The 14,049-nt window shown below is 38.0% G+C and overlaps 1 protein-coding gene across 4 annotated transcripts in view; it reads left to right on the forward strand.

Annotated features, from left to right (window-relative positions):
• The window catches only part of ATXN10 (ataxin 10), a 167,799-nt gene that overhangs the window by 130,653 nt on the left and 23,097 nt on the right, over positions 1 to 14,049 (forward strand). For 2 of the 4 annotated variants that reach the window (XM_032763001.2, XM_032763002.2), the window contains one exon: positions 1,062 to 1,125. The exons of 1 other annotated variant lie outside the window; for it this stretch is intronic. In XM_032763001.2, the coding sequence (XP_032618892.1) occupies positions 1,062 to 1,125 (64 nt within the window). Of the gene's footprint in view, positions 1 to 1,061; positions 1,157 to 14,049 lie in introns of all 4 variants that reach the window. One more of the 4 variants, XM_075070470.1, reaches the window with a different exon arrangement.

Raw genomic sequence — 14,049 nt, forward strand, 5'->3', positions numbered from 1 at the left:
ACTGGTCTGTAGTTTCCTGGGTTGTTTTTATTTCCCTTTTTATAGATGGGCACTATATTTGCCCTTTTCCAGTCTTCTGGACTCTCTCTCGTCTCCCATGACTTTCCAAAGATAATAGCTAGAGGTTCAGATACCTTCTAGATATCTTGTAGATATAGTTATGTACATTAGTGTATATGTGCTAAAATAGCTTTTAAGAGCTATCAGAGCTTCTTTGGGGTTTTTTTTTTCTAAGATATGTCAGTTACAGTCTCTGTCTATTTCTGCTGTTGTTATTTTCTCATGTAATCATTGAAATTCTATATTAATATTGTATGAAGTGGGGTTCATGAAAGTGGTATTTTGTTAAATTAATCTCTGAATTTAGTTGTTGTTTACTGTTATGCTGTTGAGATTCACATTTCAGCCTTTTCTCTCTCCCCCCTTTTCTTTTCTTTACACAGTTAGTGTTCAGTTACAACTGGAAAGGGTATCCATGGTGCAGTGTAAATTTGTGATTTTTTTGTTTTACATGGGCAGATAAAAGATCTTGCCCCGAACAGCAAATGTGCCTAGATAAGTATAAACTTGTCTCTGAGCTGTGAATCTAAAAGATGGTTGCGCTCTCTTTGATCTACTTGGTTCACCAATTTCAGATTGAAATCAAGTTTTCCAGAATAAAAACAAAGCTTAGAGTTTTCACACCAGTAGTATGTAAATGTGCATTATGTAACTGTACTTGTTTATGGGTTTTTCATCTATTCAGAAGCATAGGTTTTCAATTTAGTGTGTGACATAAGCCATACTAGGACATCTCATTAAGACAAATATTGGAAGTAGGAGGCATATAAGATTAATGTACATTTGTGTGAATATTTTATTCTATTTATGTTTAAAAACTTTTTTTTCCTTTACAGTTTGGCTTAACATGTATCACATACTTTTAGTTAAACTGATGTGCAGGTGCCCTTGGTCTGTTGTATCTTTGCAGTCTCTATTTGTTATTTCTTCCATTCTTTGACATCTTTGACATCAACAGTATTGAGAATTATATTAAATTAAGAAAATTTGTTTTAATTCAGGTTTATCAATTAGATGGAATTCCACTGATCCTGGACAACTGCAGTATTGATGACAACAACCCTTGTATCCTTTAAGTGAAGTTGTAACAGACTAAGTAATGTATGTTTTCCTATAACATAATTGGGGGGATATTGTATGCATTGTGATACAACATGGCCAGAGGCCAGCAGGAGAGGGTTAGAAGGGAGCCTTATTCCCTGTAAGGGGAAGAAAGTTTGCTATAGATTAACTAGAGCACCTGATGCCAGTTAGAGCACCTGAAGCCAATTAGAGCACCTGCAATCAGTCACCCCTGCTTCAATCAGACAGTGTGGGAGTAGGAGCAGAAAGGATTGGTGTTGGAGCAGAGAACAGTTTGGAGGAGTTGGAGCAGAAAGAATTGGTGTTGCAGCAGAGAACAGTTTGAAGGAAAGCAGAGGACAGTTTGGAGAAGTGCTGCGGTGGGCTAAGAAGTCTTAGACCCTAGGTAAGGAGCACTTGGCTTGTGCAGAGGGAGGGCAGGAAGTCCCCCACAAGCTGAAGGGCAGGAGAGGGAAGTAGCCTAGGGGAAGGAACCATCAGTTCAAGTGGTTCACCACTATCCTCAGAGCCTCTGCCCTGAGACCTGGAGTACAGGGCGGGCCCAGGTCCCTCCCTCTCCACTCCCCTCCTCTAGGACACTAGTAGGGCAATTAATATTCCAATTTAGGGGCAAGAAATGGTCCCCTGAACCCCACCCCCAAAGAAGAGAGAGCGTGAGACCCATCATAACAGTGCCGGCAATTTGCCAGAGCATATATGTATGAGTAGGCCTACCTCTGATAATTTTCGGAGTTGAGCATTGTATCCAATGTCACTGAACAGGTGGTTTCTCCTAGATTTACGTTAAGGTCTCAGATTTAATCGACTGTGGTCATCTTGAGTATAGCCTGTTCTTAAACTGTAGCTCCTACTAATCTGTATAATGCAAATACTTCAGGCTACAAATCACCCTACCAAAGAGTTGATTTCATATTAGGACATGGAAGCAAAAGAGTTGATTTAAAAAAAAAAAAAAAAAAAAAGTTCTAGTTAGAGTAAAACCTGAACATCCTTAGAAATTTCTATTGTTCATTACTGAGTCTTTGACCTTCATAAAATTGAGGATGCCCTTTTGATCACTTGCTTGATATTTTGTGCTGGTGTTGTTTCTGAATACTGTATGAACTGAGAAATATATACATGTACAACATAACATCAGAAATGCAATTTGAACTCTTTTTGTTTGTTTGTTTTTCAAGTCAGTAGTTTAAGAGAACAAGACCCTCTCAGCCGAACAGCGTCCAGACAGAGGCTTGGGTAGCATTATTTTTAAAATGTTCAAGACAAATTCCTGGGAATGTTTTATCTTGGCCTGTATGTAAAATAGAGTCAGTTAATGCTCTAGGGAGATTATGGATTAAATCCTACCCATTGAAGTAAATTTGAGTTTTGCCATTGACATCAATGGGACCAGGATTATCATCCTGTGGATGGTTTGTGACTCTCAGGGTGTCACTATGCTGCAATAAATAACCTCCAGCACCCAGTTTCAGAGCCTGTGTGAACTGACTCAGGCTTCTGGGGCTCAGGCTGCTGTGCTGAAAAAGGCAATGTAGTCATTTGGGCTCAAGCCCGGCTCTGAGATCCATCCCCCCTTGTGACGTTCCAGACCCCAGCTTCTAGCCCAGGCCCAAGTGTCTACATTGTTGTTTTTAGCGTCCCACCCCGCCCTCCCCGGGCCCTGGCCATAGTCAGCTGACCTGGGGGCTGTGGGTGTTTTATTGAAGTGTAGACATACTCTAAGGCCCTGATCCAGGAAAGCACTTAAAGACATGCTTACATTTATGCCATAGAAGTCAGTGAGACTTAACATGCTTCAAGTTAAGCATGTCCTTAAGAGCTTTCCTGAATCAGCGTGAACTTGGAGTGTTTCTTGAATTGGGATCTATGTCTTGTTTTTAACATCCTCAATATCCCTTGTTCACTATTAGAACACTGGATTGGGATTCATAATGGAAATCTGAATTAAGACCATATTTGGTCATTGTAACTGACCTCAGAGCTTTTGCTTCAACTAACACTTGTCCAGTGAACTGAAATAAGTAGATAGAATAGTAAGCAGTCCATCAGTTTTACACACGTATTAAATCTGACTAGTGGAAAAATAGTTCCCAACTCAGAGACATATTTGGTAATCTATGTGAGGGAAAAAATAGTTAAGTCAATTAATGATGCAGGTTTTTGGACTGGTGGTGAGGTTTGATATGAACAGTGCAGATGATGCATTATAGGGGCTTTTTTTTTATGGCTTAAGAACAGCAGCATCCCAAAAGAGCAAAACTCAGGAAGATTGTAACTTGAAGGAAACTACTTTAAAAATGTCCAAGAGATTTTTATCATGGCAATTTTATTGTCAGAGCAACATCTAGGTACCCACTAAGGGTCACAATCAGTTATGAGGCGGTTAGTCATCTCTAGACAGCATATTAGGATAGCTAACAATATTTGATCCAGTGACTACAGCCAACATGATTACTGACTTGTGATGTGCAGATCCTGAACAAACTGACAATACAGTTTGTTTACTATTCTCAGAGGACATTTTTAGAGACTAGCCAAACCTGACCACAACTTTTAGACCACAGGTTTTGTTTTTTATTTTTTATATTTTTTAAAAAGTTAATTCAGATTAACAAATTAATTTCAGAAAACCCACCTGCAGCAAATATGGTAAAACAAAGAACAAAACTGGGAAAAGCATTCTAATTTTCATCATAATTTCATTGCATAACTGTGGTTAAACTATCACTTAAATAAGCTTTGGTACCAATTAACTGGAGGGTAGCTAATGTGATGCCCATTTTTTTAAAAAGAAATAAAAGCTCTAGAGGAGATCCTGGAAATTATAATCCAGTAAACTTAACTTCAGTACCAAGCAAATGGATTGAAACTGTAGTAAAGAACAGAATTATCAGAAATACAGACGAACATGCTTTGTTGGGAAAGAGTTAACACAGCTTTTGCAGAGGAAAATCATCCCTCACCAATCTATTAGAATTCTTTGAGGGGATCACAAACATGTAGACAAGGGTGATCCAGTGGTTATAGTGTACTTGGATTTTCAGAAGCATTTGACAAGGTCCCTCACTAAAGGCCCTTAAACAAAGTGTGCAGTCATTGGTTAAGAGGGAAGGTCCTCTCATGGATCAGTAACTGGTTAAAAGATAGGAAACAAAGGATAAGAATAAATGGTCACTTTTCACATGGGGGAGAGGTAAATAGTGGGGTCCCCCAAGAATTTGTAGTGGGACAACTGCTGTTCAACATATTCATAAATGATCTGGGAAAAGGGGTAAACAGTGCAGTGGTAAAATTTGCTGATGGTGGAAAAATAATCAAGATTAAGTCCAAAGCAGATTCCAAAGAGTTAAAGGATCTCATAAAACTGAGTGACTGGGCAACAAAATGGCAGATGAAATTCAGTGTTGATAAATGCAAAGTAATGCACACTGGAAGGTCTAAACCCAGCTATACATAGAAAATGATGGGGTCTAAATTAACTGTTACACTCAAGAAAGAGATCTTGGAGTCATTGAAAACAATCACTCAATGCGCAGTGGCAGTCTAAAACACTAAAAGAATGTTAGGAACCCTTAGGAAAAGTATGGATAAAAAGACAGTAAATATCATATAAATCCATGGTATGCTCACACTTTGAATACTACATGCATTTCTGGTCGCCTCATCTCAAAAAAGTTGTATTAGAATTGGAAAAGGTACAGAGAGAGGCAACAAACACGATTGGGGATGGCGAGATTAAAAGGACTGGGACTGTTCAGGTTAGAAAAGAGAGAAAGGGTGGACAGAATGATGTGGAGAATGTGAATAAGGAAGTGTTATTTACCCCTCCACATAACACATGAACAAGAGGTCAACTGATTTAAATTAATAGGTAGCAGATTTAAAACGAACAAAAATAAGCACTTCCCAAAACACACAGTAAACCTGATAAACTTGTTGTTAGGTATATTGTGAAGGCCAAAAATATAACTCTGTGTTCAAAACAGAATTTTATAAGTTCATAGAGATTAGGTCCATCAGTGGCTATTAGCCAAGATGCTCAGGGATGCAACCCCATTCTTCTGACTGGCAGATGTTGGGACTCCACAACAGGGGATGGATCACTTGACAATTGCCCTGTTCTGTTCATTCCCTTGAAGCATCTGTCATTGTCCACTGTTGAAAGACACGATAGTGGACTAATTGCACCATTGGTCTGACCCATTATGGCCATTTTTATGTTCTTAACAAAGCTCAGTTATTTATAACATTTTAGCTAATGTAATATTTTTTCATACGTTTTAATATAGATTGACTTTTTATGAGCGCAATTATAGATATAGTAACACTTTGGAGAGGATGAAATGCCACTTGCTTGAATTAAAAGGTTTTATCTAATATAGTAACACCTTTTAATATGAGCTTTCATCACAGACTTGTTATGCATACACACAAGGGGGCAGTGTTCAGATTTCTGTGGGTGCTTTCACCCTGACGTTTCTCACTCTTGTGAACTTGTCATTGAGATATTAATGCTGCATTAACCTTTTTTTTCATGTTAGTTAGCACTTGGTTCTGTTAAATGCATTTTTATAAACATACAAAATTCAACTTTTTTTAAATGGGTGGGTGACAGACTTTTCTGAAATGGTCACAATTATTATTTTGATTATTTTTGGCTACTACCTTCAGGACTTTCTCAGCCTCAAATATCTGACCATATTTAGTCACAGTTTCTCTCCCTACCATCATATTCTCACACATGAGTGATGGATCCATTTCAAATGAGAGATTGGAACCTCACTGGCTTATGAAATTAAGTGCCTGAACCTGCCCTTTCATAACAATGTCCTCCACCATCCCTTTCACTTGTGTGCAGACCTCAGGAGACCACCTTCATCATTAAGGTCAAGTGCTCCTTTAGTGTTGTTATGCAGCATGAATTTGACTTCCCCTTCCTCTTCTAAGCATTCCATGTGTGATGCATTCCCAGCGTCTCTCATTGGGGAAGCAAGAGGAAGAGTTTCTGTCTCCTGCTTTGTAGTACATTCTGCTACATCTGGGCACTAAGGCTAGATCATGTTTGTTGGTCAAATATGAGTGTAACACAGATTAATGTATCTTTAAATTACAATAATCTAGGGAGATTTGATTTTCAGCCTCAGTTTGGAACACATTTTATCTACCCTGTCTGTAAGCAAAAATCCACCTTTACTGAGAGTAGATAGCCAGCCCACTTCCACTTCAAAAAAAAAAAAATTGCCAAAATTGCAACTCTGATCCAAAGACATTTGGTCTGTCTTCCCTTTCTTTTTATTTCTTTTTTTAAATACAAGTGCTTGAGTAGCTGTTCTGATAGATTTTTAGACTGACTGACAGCTCATTATACATGGTCACTTGTAATTGTGTTGCTGTTTTCCTTGATGTCATAATACATTTTGAAGGCAGTCTCACTAGAACCATTCTCCTAGGTTCCTTTCAACTCTTTGCTGTGTATGGAAAGGACATATAACTGTCTCCAACTGAATTGAACATTTGACAGAATCTAATCACTTATAAATGTACAATGCCTAGGAGCAGCCAGAGTTAAAAATTGTTTTAAAAAGTATTTAGAATATGAAAGCCCTAAGGATTTCAGGCTTCATCTTACTAAATTGTTATCTCTGCATGTTTTTCATTTTGTCCACAAGCGTGGAAAGACTGAGTTTCATTTAAACACCTATGATTTCTTTCCATGGGTCCCTGATTAATTTTTTTTTTTTAAAATCAGGTCTGTAATGTTGTGTAAATATATAGTCCATTTTTTAATTTAAAAAGCATTTTGTGTAAAATCACTTCATGAGAAAAACAATGAAATCATATAAATGCATGATAAAGGTACCATTATAGAGCTACTCCTTGCTATAGGTCTAAGTGCACTCTTCAGCAGTCAGGTGAGGATTTAAGGCTAGATGGTGTAAATGGAAGAATGCCTCAACACTCATTGACTTAACTGAGAGCTGAGTCCTTGTCACCTTGCAAGAGTTATTCCGCTGCTCACAATATTACTCCCTCAGGGGTTTACAGAATCACCTGAGAACTTTACATAGAGGGCATTTCCCAAAATTCACTTTTACAGTCCCAATGCCTATTAACTTTAATACTTGGCTGCATTTCTCAGATTTCTCTTGGGTCAAGACTTTCCCAGTAGGCTATACTCAGAGTCCTTTTTTATAGGAAAACTGCTTAGATTTCCTACTAAACATTGCATAGATATCGATTTCTATTTTTGATATTTATTATGAAGGCATCTGTAATGTTTCTGTAGTTCAGGTTGCATTTTGATTTCCACTTAAAGCAATTCCAACATTTCTATGTTCTATATTTCACTAATTGAATTCAATCTCCAAATTTAACACACACAATCATCAAAAGAGAATTGCATTTTCTATGTAATTCTTGTGGTAAAAGATTCCATAATTTTTGCAGAGAAAACCTCTACAAATGCTTTTTTTTTTTTCCCCCTGTAAAGCGCACAATTTAAGAGGAGATGCTAGACTGCCATGTTAGAAGTTGAAAGAGCTGTTTGTAATTACTTAGGACAAAATACTGTCATAAGTCCTTTTATTGGTATCTGATGGAAATAAATCCAAAAGGGAGGAAGTCTCTGCTATGACATTTTCAAAATGAATTACTATCTATGCAGACCACTTACGGACCCCTAAGATTATATTCCATTAGATCTAGAACAGCTTCTATGGTGTACTGAAGAAATATCTCCATCTTGATGACTTGTAAACCTACTTGTTGGAGCTCAATTAAGATGTCCAGGCAGCCTTAGCCTCTCGATGTTGCACTCAGATTGGATGCCCAGTTTCAGAGAGCTGTCAAGCAGTCTTGTCTACTTGTCAGATCTGACCTACATCTTTAAGAATTGGATAATGAGTTAGTTTTCCCTAGTAGGGTATCTAAACAGGCAGTTTTCAAAAGTAAAAGAAAAGTAATCATATGATTGTGCATATAGATTTACTTCCAACCCATCTACACAGCTTCTTTGAGTTAGATCCTCAACTGGTATAAGTTTACATAGTTCCATTTAAGTCAGTGGAACAGTGTTGATAAACATTAGCTGAAGATTTGCCCTCTGTGCGACTTGGATAGAGGGAAAAGAAATTGGAGTGGAACTGGGGCTATGGCTTTTTATATGGCATCTGAAGATTCACACCCCGAAAGGAAGGATGCTCATGGCTGTATTGTTTCTGCTCCCCTGAAGTTTTCTTGCTCAGCACCGGTGGCACATGCCTATGTTACAGAAATGGATCCATACAAGAAACCAAGTAAAACTGCACTTAATGGCAAATAAGCTTGCTTGCTTGCTTGCTTCCCTCACATAAAAAAAAAAGAAAAAAGCTGTAAGTGCATACCCGATGTGTGTCCAGTTAGGCACTATTTTCTTCTTCGTCTTCGTCTTCGTCAAATGTAATCCTTTCCTACTTACTTATCAAAGGGATTCTTTGGGATCAATGTTTTGGTCAAAAAGGTCTATTTTAAGGTAATTTTGAAAGTAGCAAATATTTACTGGAGTCGCCTAACTCAAAGTTGCCTTGACAAAGGCCTCTCTAAGCAGAATTTTGCTGTGCCATAACCTCCCATGAATACCTTTTGTGATGACTTTTATTAAGTGTGGCAAGTATGTTTTTGAGGACTTTTCAATACATTTTAAATTCGCAATAGAGTGCCCTGTGGCTTGCTCTCCATTTGTTTTGTGCTCTGTTTCTGGAATTTAGGAGCACCAGAAGCATACTGCTCATGTTCTAGAGAGACAATGGTGGTCTGTGGGGAAAAAGTCAATAGATTTTTTCCCAATACTTAGAGTAGGATTAATTGGTCTATCAAAGTTATTGCAGTTTGATAACAATTGGTAAGTTCTGCTATTTAAAGTTAACGCACCTCTGTAATTGTCTTGAATTTTATTTCTGCATTACATAATTCTGTTGAATAAGCCACTACTTCCAAAACTCTGTTTCCAAACCAAGAAGTGAAATACAGGTCTGAATATATAGTGTTTTTCAAAATGTGTTCAGATTTTGTATGGATGTGTTGGAATGAAGATTTTTACACTTCTGTTAATATGCTGTTTTACCTCTGGCTGAATACAACAGAAAGTTGCTTGAACTTGGATGACCTGTACAGTAAGTGTCTGTGTTATATGAACTCTAGTCTGGCAAAATTTTCTGTAACCAAAAGTGCAGTAATACTTGAAGGAAAAACAGGGACTGCTTTTTTTTTTTCTTTTAATAATCATGCAGCTGGGCACTTATGAGAAGCAAGAATTGGCAGCATTATTGAAAGGGAAACCTATGGTTACTTTAGGTTTTCTTATTCAGTGGTTGCTGTGAATCCACACACACACAGAGAACTCTTAGTTTGGATAATGGATAAAAATATAGAAAATATAAATAAGAGCTAATTTTCAGATACTCCCTTTTAAACTTCTACCATTATTTTCAGTCTGAAAGTTATCTGAGAGGTAGATTCAAAATATTTTTGACTTCATGGCAGCAGCTAGTATAATTGTGGTTCATGAAACCTCTGGCTAAAGCTAGAAGAAATCAAGTTGCTATGCTCTACAACAATGGCAGTTTGTTTTTGTAGAATGCCTTGAAAGACTTTTGGGGGAATTGACAGACATTTTATTTCAGAGTTACAGAGTGCAACCTAAAACAGGCCACATACTGTGAAAAAGCCTCATTGCTGAAGAAGCCGGTAGAAAGCAAAAATAGAAGGGTTATTAAATTTTCAGAGTGAGCCATCATATACCTGGGCTTTTTCACATAAATGTGGCTATCTCTAGTACGTTGCCTTTCTTTGAAAAACTTGCGACAGACACTCTCTCTCAATGTGTTCAACAATTTTTAGGTACATTACTCAATTCTATATTTTCATAGGCATAGACAGGACAGTAGTATTTCATCTAACATGGTGCATGCACAGGGAGAAAACAGTACCAGTACTCTTCCAATCACTGTCTACAAACCAAGATCTTCCCATTTGAAACACACCATCCTTACCCTGCTCCCTGTAGACCAGTGGTTCTCAATGTACAAGTAAGACTCAAATCTCCTGGTCTTAGTGGGCATGTCTGCCCCTGGGGGCAGCTCTGGGTTATTGCATTTGTACTATGTGTGCTATTTCATGCTGTGTTGCTGCTGCTCTCATTCTTGAGCTCATAGAATTATTAATACTTTGTTGTTTATAAACCAGTACTGATTGGCATCACACTCCTTGAGGGTTTGAAAACAATAATTTGTTGGTGACTCAGCGAAGAGGTAAAGGTTGTTGATGGAAGCTTGGTGGGCAGGATCTGGAAGGAGAACAGAGGACCCTGAATGTGGTGGATTAGATCGGTTTGGCCCCTCTGGCCAGTAGTGCCAATGGTGAAACAAGATGGCAGCTGAGTGGGTTAGATTAGGAAGAAAATAAAAAGGGTGACAGCCAAAAAGGAGAGCACTATCTTGCCAAGCCTGCCAAATTCAACTCCTCTTTGTGAGATTTTTAAAAACCCAGAAATTCTGAAAGGTTTTTGGTTATGGTGTCTACACAGACTTTAATATAAATCCTTCTGCATATGTCTTGCATTCATGCATAGCTGAACTGATTTATCCAAGAGCTGGAATTTGGTACAAAATTACATCCATTCCTTGAATAGGAGCCTGAATCATTTTTGAGCATCAGGGCTGATTCCTTTCCCTTCCTTTAATAGGCAGAATCTCTGCTTGCTGCTACACTTTCTGTGTGGTTTTCATATAGCTGCTAATCCATAGTGGGCAGCTCAAATGCCCTCAATCTTTCATGCTACAGGGCTTCCTGAGAGATGTGGTTGCACTATGACATCTTTCCTGCAGAAACACCAGCATGCCAGATTCAAATGGATCCCAGCAGACCTCAGCAGTGTTGTTTGTTGCTGTGCTGATAGGTGAAACCATTGCTACCCACAAAGACTCCTTTCAGTAAGGAAGGTCACTTGCCCACTCCCCAAATACTCCTGCCACTAAGAGGCCAGAGCGTGTGCAGACTCTTGCAGATAAAATGTAAGCCTTCCAGTCTTCAGAGAGGAAAGATGATTTCGTAGTAAAGGCAATGGCCTCTGACTCAGGACGTCCAGATTCCAGTCCCAATTGTACTGCACTACCAACTTCTTATGTGACATTGGACAAGTCACTTAGAGTGGGTTTACCAAAAGCACCTAAGGGAATTAGATGTCCAGTTTCTATTAAAAGTGATTGAGAGCTGGGCACCCAGCACTTTGGGGCAGCTTTGAAAATCCCATCCCCAAACTCCGTTTGCATCAATTTTCCGTATGTAAAATAGGCTGGTAATACTTCCTTTCACCAACATTTTAACTTGTCTACTGAGATTGTAAATTGTCTCTGGCAGGAGTGTCTCTTACCTTGTCTTTGTATAGTGCCTTGTATAGTGAGGCTGGAGCCCTGTTTGGGTCTTCTAGGCACTAACCTATGAGAATTAAGGATGGTGTTTGAGCAGCTTAACTGAGAATTTCCTGAGTCTGGTGAATTTAAATGTTCATACAAATTCTGCAATTAGCTTGAGTTTTTTTATTTTCCTTTAAAGGATATATATGAATACAGAATGTCCTTCCTCTACCAGCTGCACAAATAATTCTTACCTGTCCTATCACTGTGACAAATGAGTGCACTCTCCCCTTTAAATTCAGGGTCCTTCCGAATATGAAAAACATTAAACAGCAAGAGGAGAAGTGTGATTGACAGTTTAAGGAAGAGATTTGGTAGATGAAAAATACCTTGTTTTTATAACTATTTTTCCTCTGCAGTCTAATGATTAGGACATTGTGTTGGGAGTAAAGATTCCTGAGTTCTGTGTCCAAATGCCACTGACTGGCAATGTGAAGCTGGTCAGGCCTCTTAACCTTCCATACTTCAGTTTACTCCTCTATAAAATGGAATTGATACTCATCTACTTCTTGGACTGTTGTGAGGTATAATTAGTTAACAATTGCCGAGCATTTTGAGGTCTTTGGATGAAAGGTGATACATATGTGTGTGTATATAGTTTTCTCTTAGAGGTATTTTATCCCGGTACTGACCCAACCACAAGGTTCTATATTTTATAACATCTAGACAGGGTATAATTTGTGATGAGTATTCCTCCAGGTTAGTGATGCTGGCAATCATATTTTGTTTTTGCTCTTATTAATGTCCTTGGAGATTAGATTAATTGGATTAAAAATAAAATCTAGATCTCCAGGGTAGCATTGCAGTTCACTGCTTCCTGTAGTTTGTTCATCCCAGGATGCATTTATACTATGAATCTTCCATACCAAAAAAAGTTTTGAGCTGTGCTTACCCTGAGTAAATAAGTAAGTAAAAATAAAGTCCAAGTTTTCTTTAGAACATACAAACGTGCCATATTACACCCAGGAAGTGATGTACATTTGGAAGTCTGTGTAGTTGAAATCCCTCACTCTTTTTCATAATTCTGACCAGTACCAACTATGACCATTAGCACAGTACACAGGTACTACTTGTGCTGATCCGGACCAAGTAATGCCAGGTATATTATAACATTTGTGAGGACCTTCTTGCACACATTATAATATTTGGGAGTGCCTTCAGAAGAATAATCTCCGAAAACATGAACTCCTGCATGTAAGAGTAAGGAATTAAAGTTAATAGCTCATTATTTCTAAACCAAATTTTGTCATAGTTGTCCTCTGCCCTAATACTCTTTCGATGACTCTAAATCCATGAGAAGCTTGAATTCCTGAAAGAAAGTGGATTTTGAGTTACTACAGAGCACCAAAAGATGAAACAGGGAAAATATAGTTCACTGCCTTATTACTCAAATAGCTTGCTTGATTTTCTTTCAGCCTTCTTAAAAATAAATAAATAAATAAATAAATACACACGCGCGCACACACACACACACACACACACGGGCTGAGACTAAGCATGAGAAATCTGAGACCCAAAAATTTGTTTTTAAAGGAGTGGTCCAGAAATAGTTTTAAGAATGGAATGCCTTTTGCAACAACCTTCCATATTTCAACCTGTCTTTTTGACATCTCCTCTTGCATGTCTTTCCAGAAATGTCGGACTTAACATAGACAACACTGAACTCTGCATCTTTCCTCCCCAATCCTTCCAGCCTTACCCTATTTTCTGTCACTGTTGACAACAATGCCATTTTCCCTGTTGCTTAGGCCAGTAAACTGGGGGCCATTTTAAACTCTTTTCTGACACTTGCTCCACACATCTATACCATGTTCAAATCTTACTACTACTTTCTCCATAATATTTCCAAAATCCTTTCTTTCTCTGTTACTAAAGCTCTCTTACAGGCAACATCTTCTGTCTTGATTACTGCAATTAGAGTTGGATGATTTTTTTAAATGAATAGTAAATTCACAGAAATAAATGCTTTTTTGAGGGGCACCAAAACTATTTGCAGTATATAAATAAATAAAGTTAGATAGGTCATTTGAAAATGAAATTTTTTGGCTTTTCATTTCAAAACATTTGGTTTGAAATTCAGCTACATTTATTTTTAAAAACAAATAGTGTAAATCACCTAAAAATGAAACAAAAATTGAACTGAAAAAATCTGTAGAGATTTATGTTTTAGGTTATATGGTCATGAAATTCCCTTGGAGCACCATTTGAAGCGGGCCTCATCTGTACTAATAGCAGCCAGAAACCTAAGAGGAAAAACTTCACAAAATATATTTTCCTCTGATGCTCGCTTCAAAATTTTTGCTTCGCACTTATTGACATCACCTGGTGTACATGACACTGTTGAAAGTATGAAAGCAGCAGAGAATCCTGTGGCACCTTATAGACTAACAGACGTTTTGGAGCGTGAGCTTTCGTGGGTGAATACCCACTTCGTCAGACGCAGGTAGTGGAAATT

This window comes from Chelonoidis abingdonii, chromosome 1, assembly GCF_003597395.2.
Source record: "Chelonoidis abingdonii isolate Lonesome George chromosome 1, CheloAbing_2.0, whole genome shotgun sequence".
In the NCBI taxonomy this organism is placed as follows: Eukaryota; Metazoa; Chordata; order Testudines; family Testudinidae; genus Chelonoidis; species Chelonoidis abingdonii.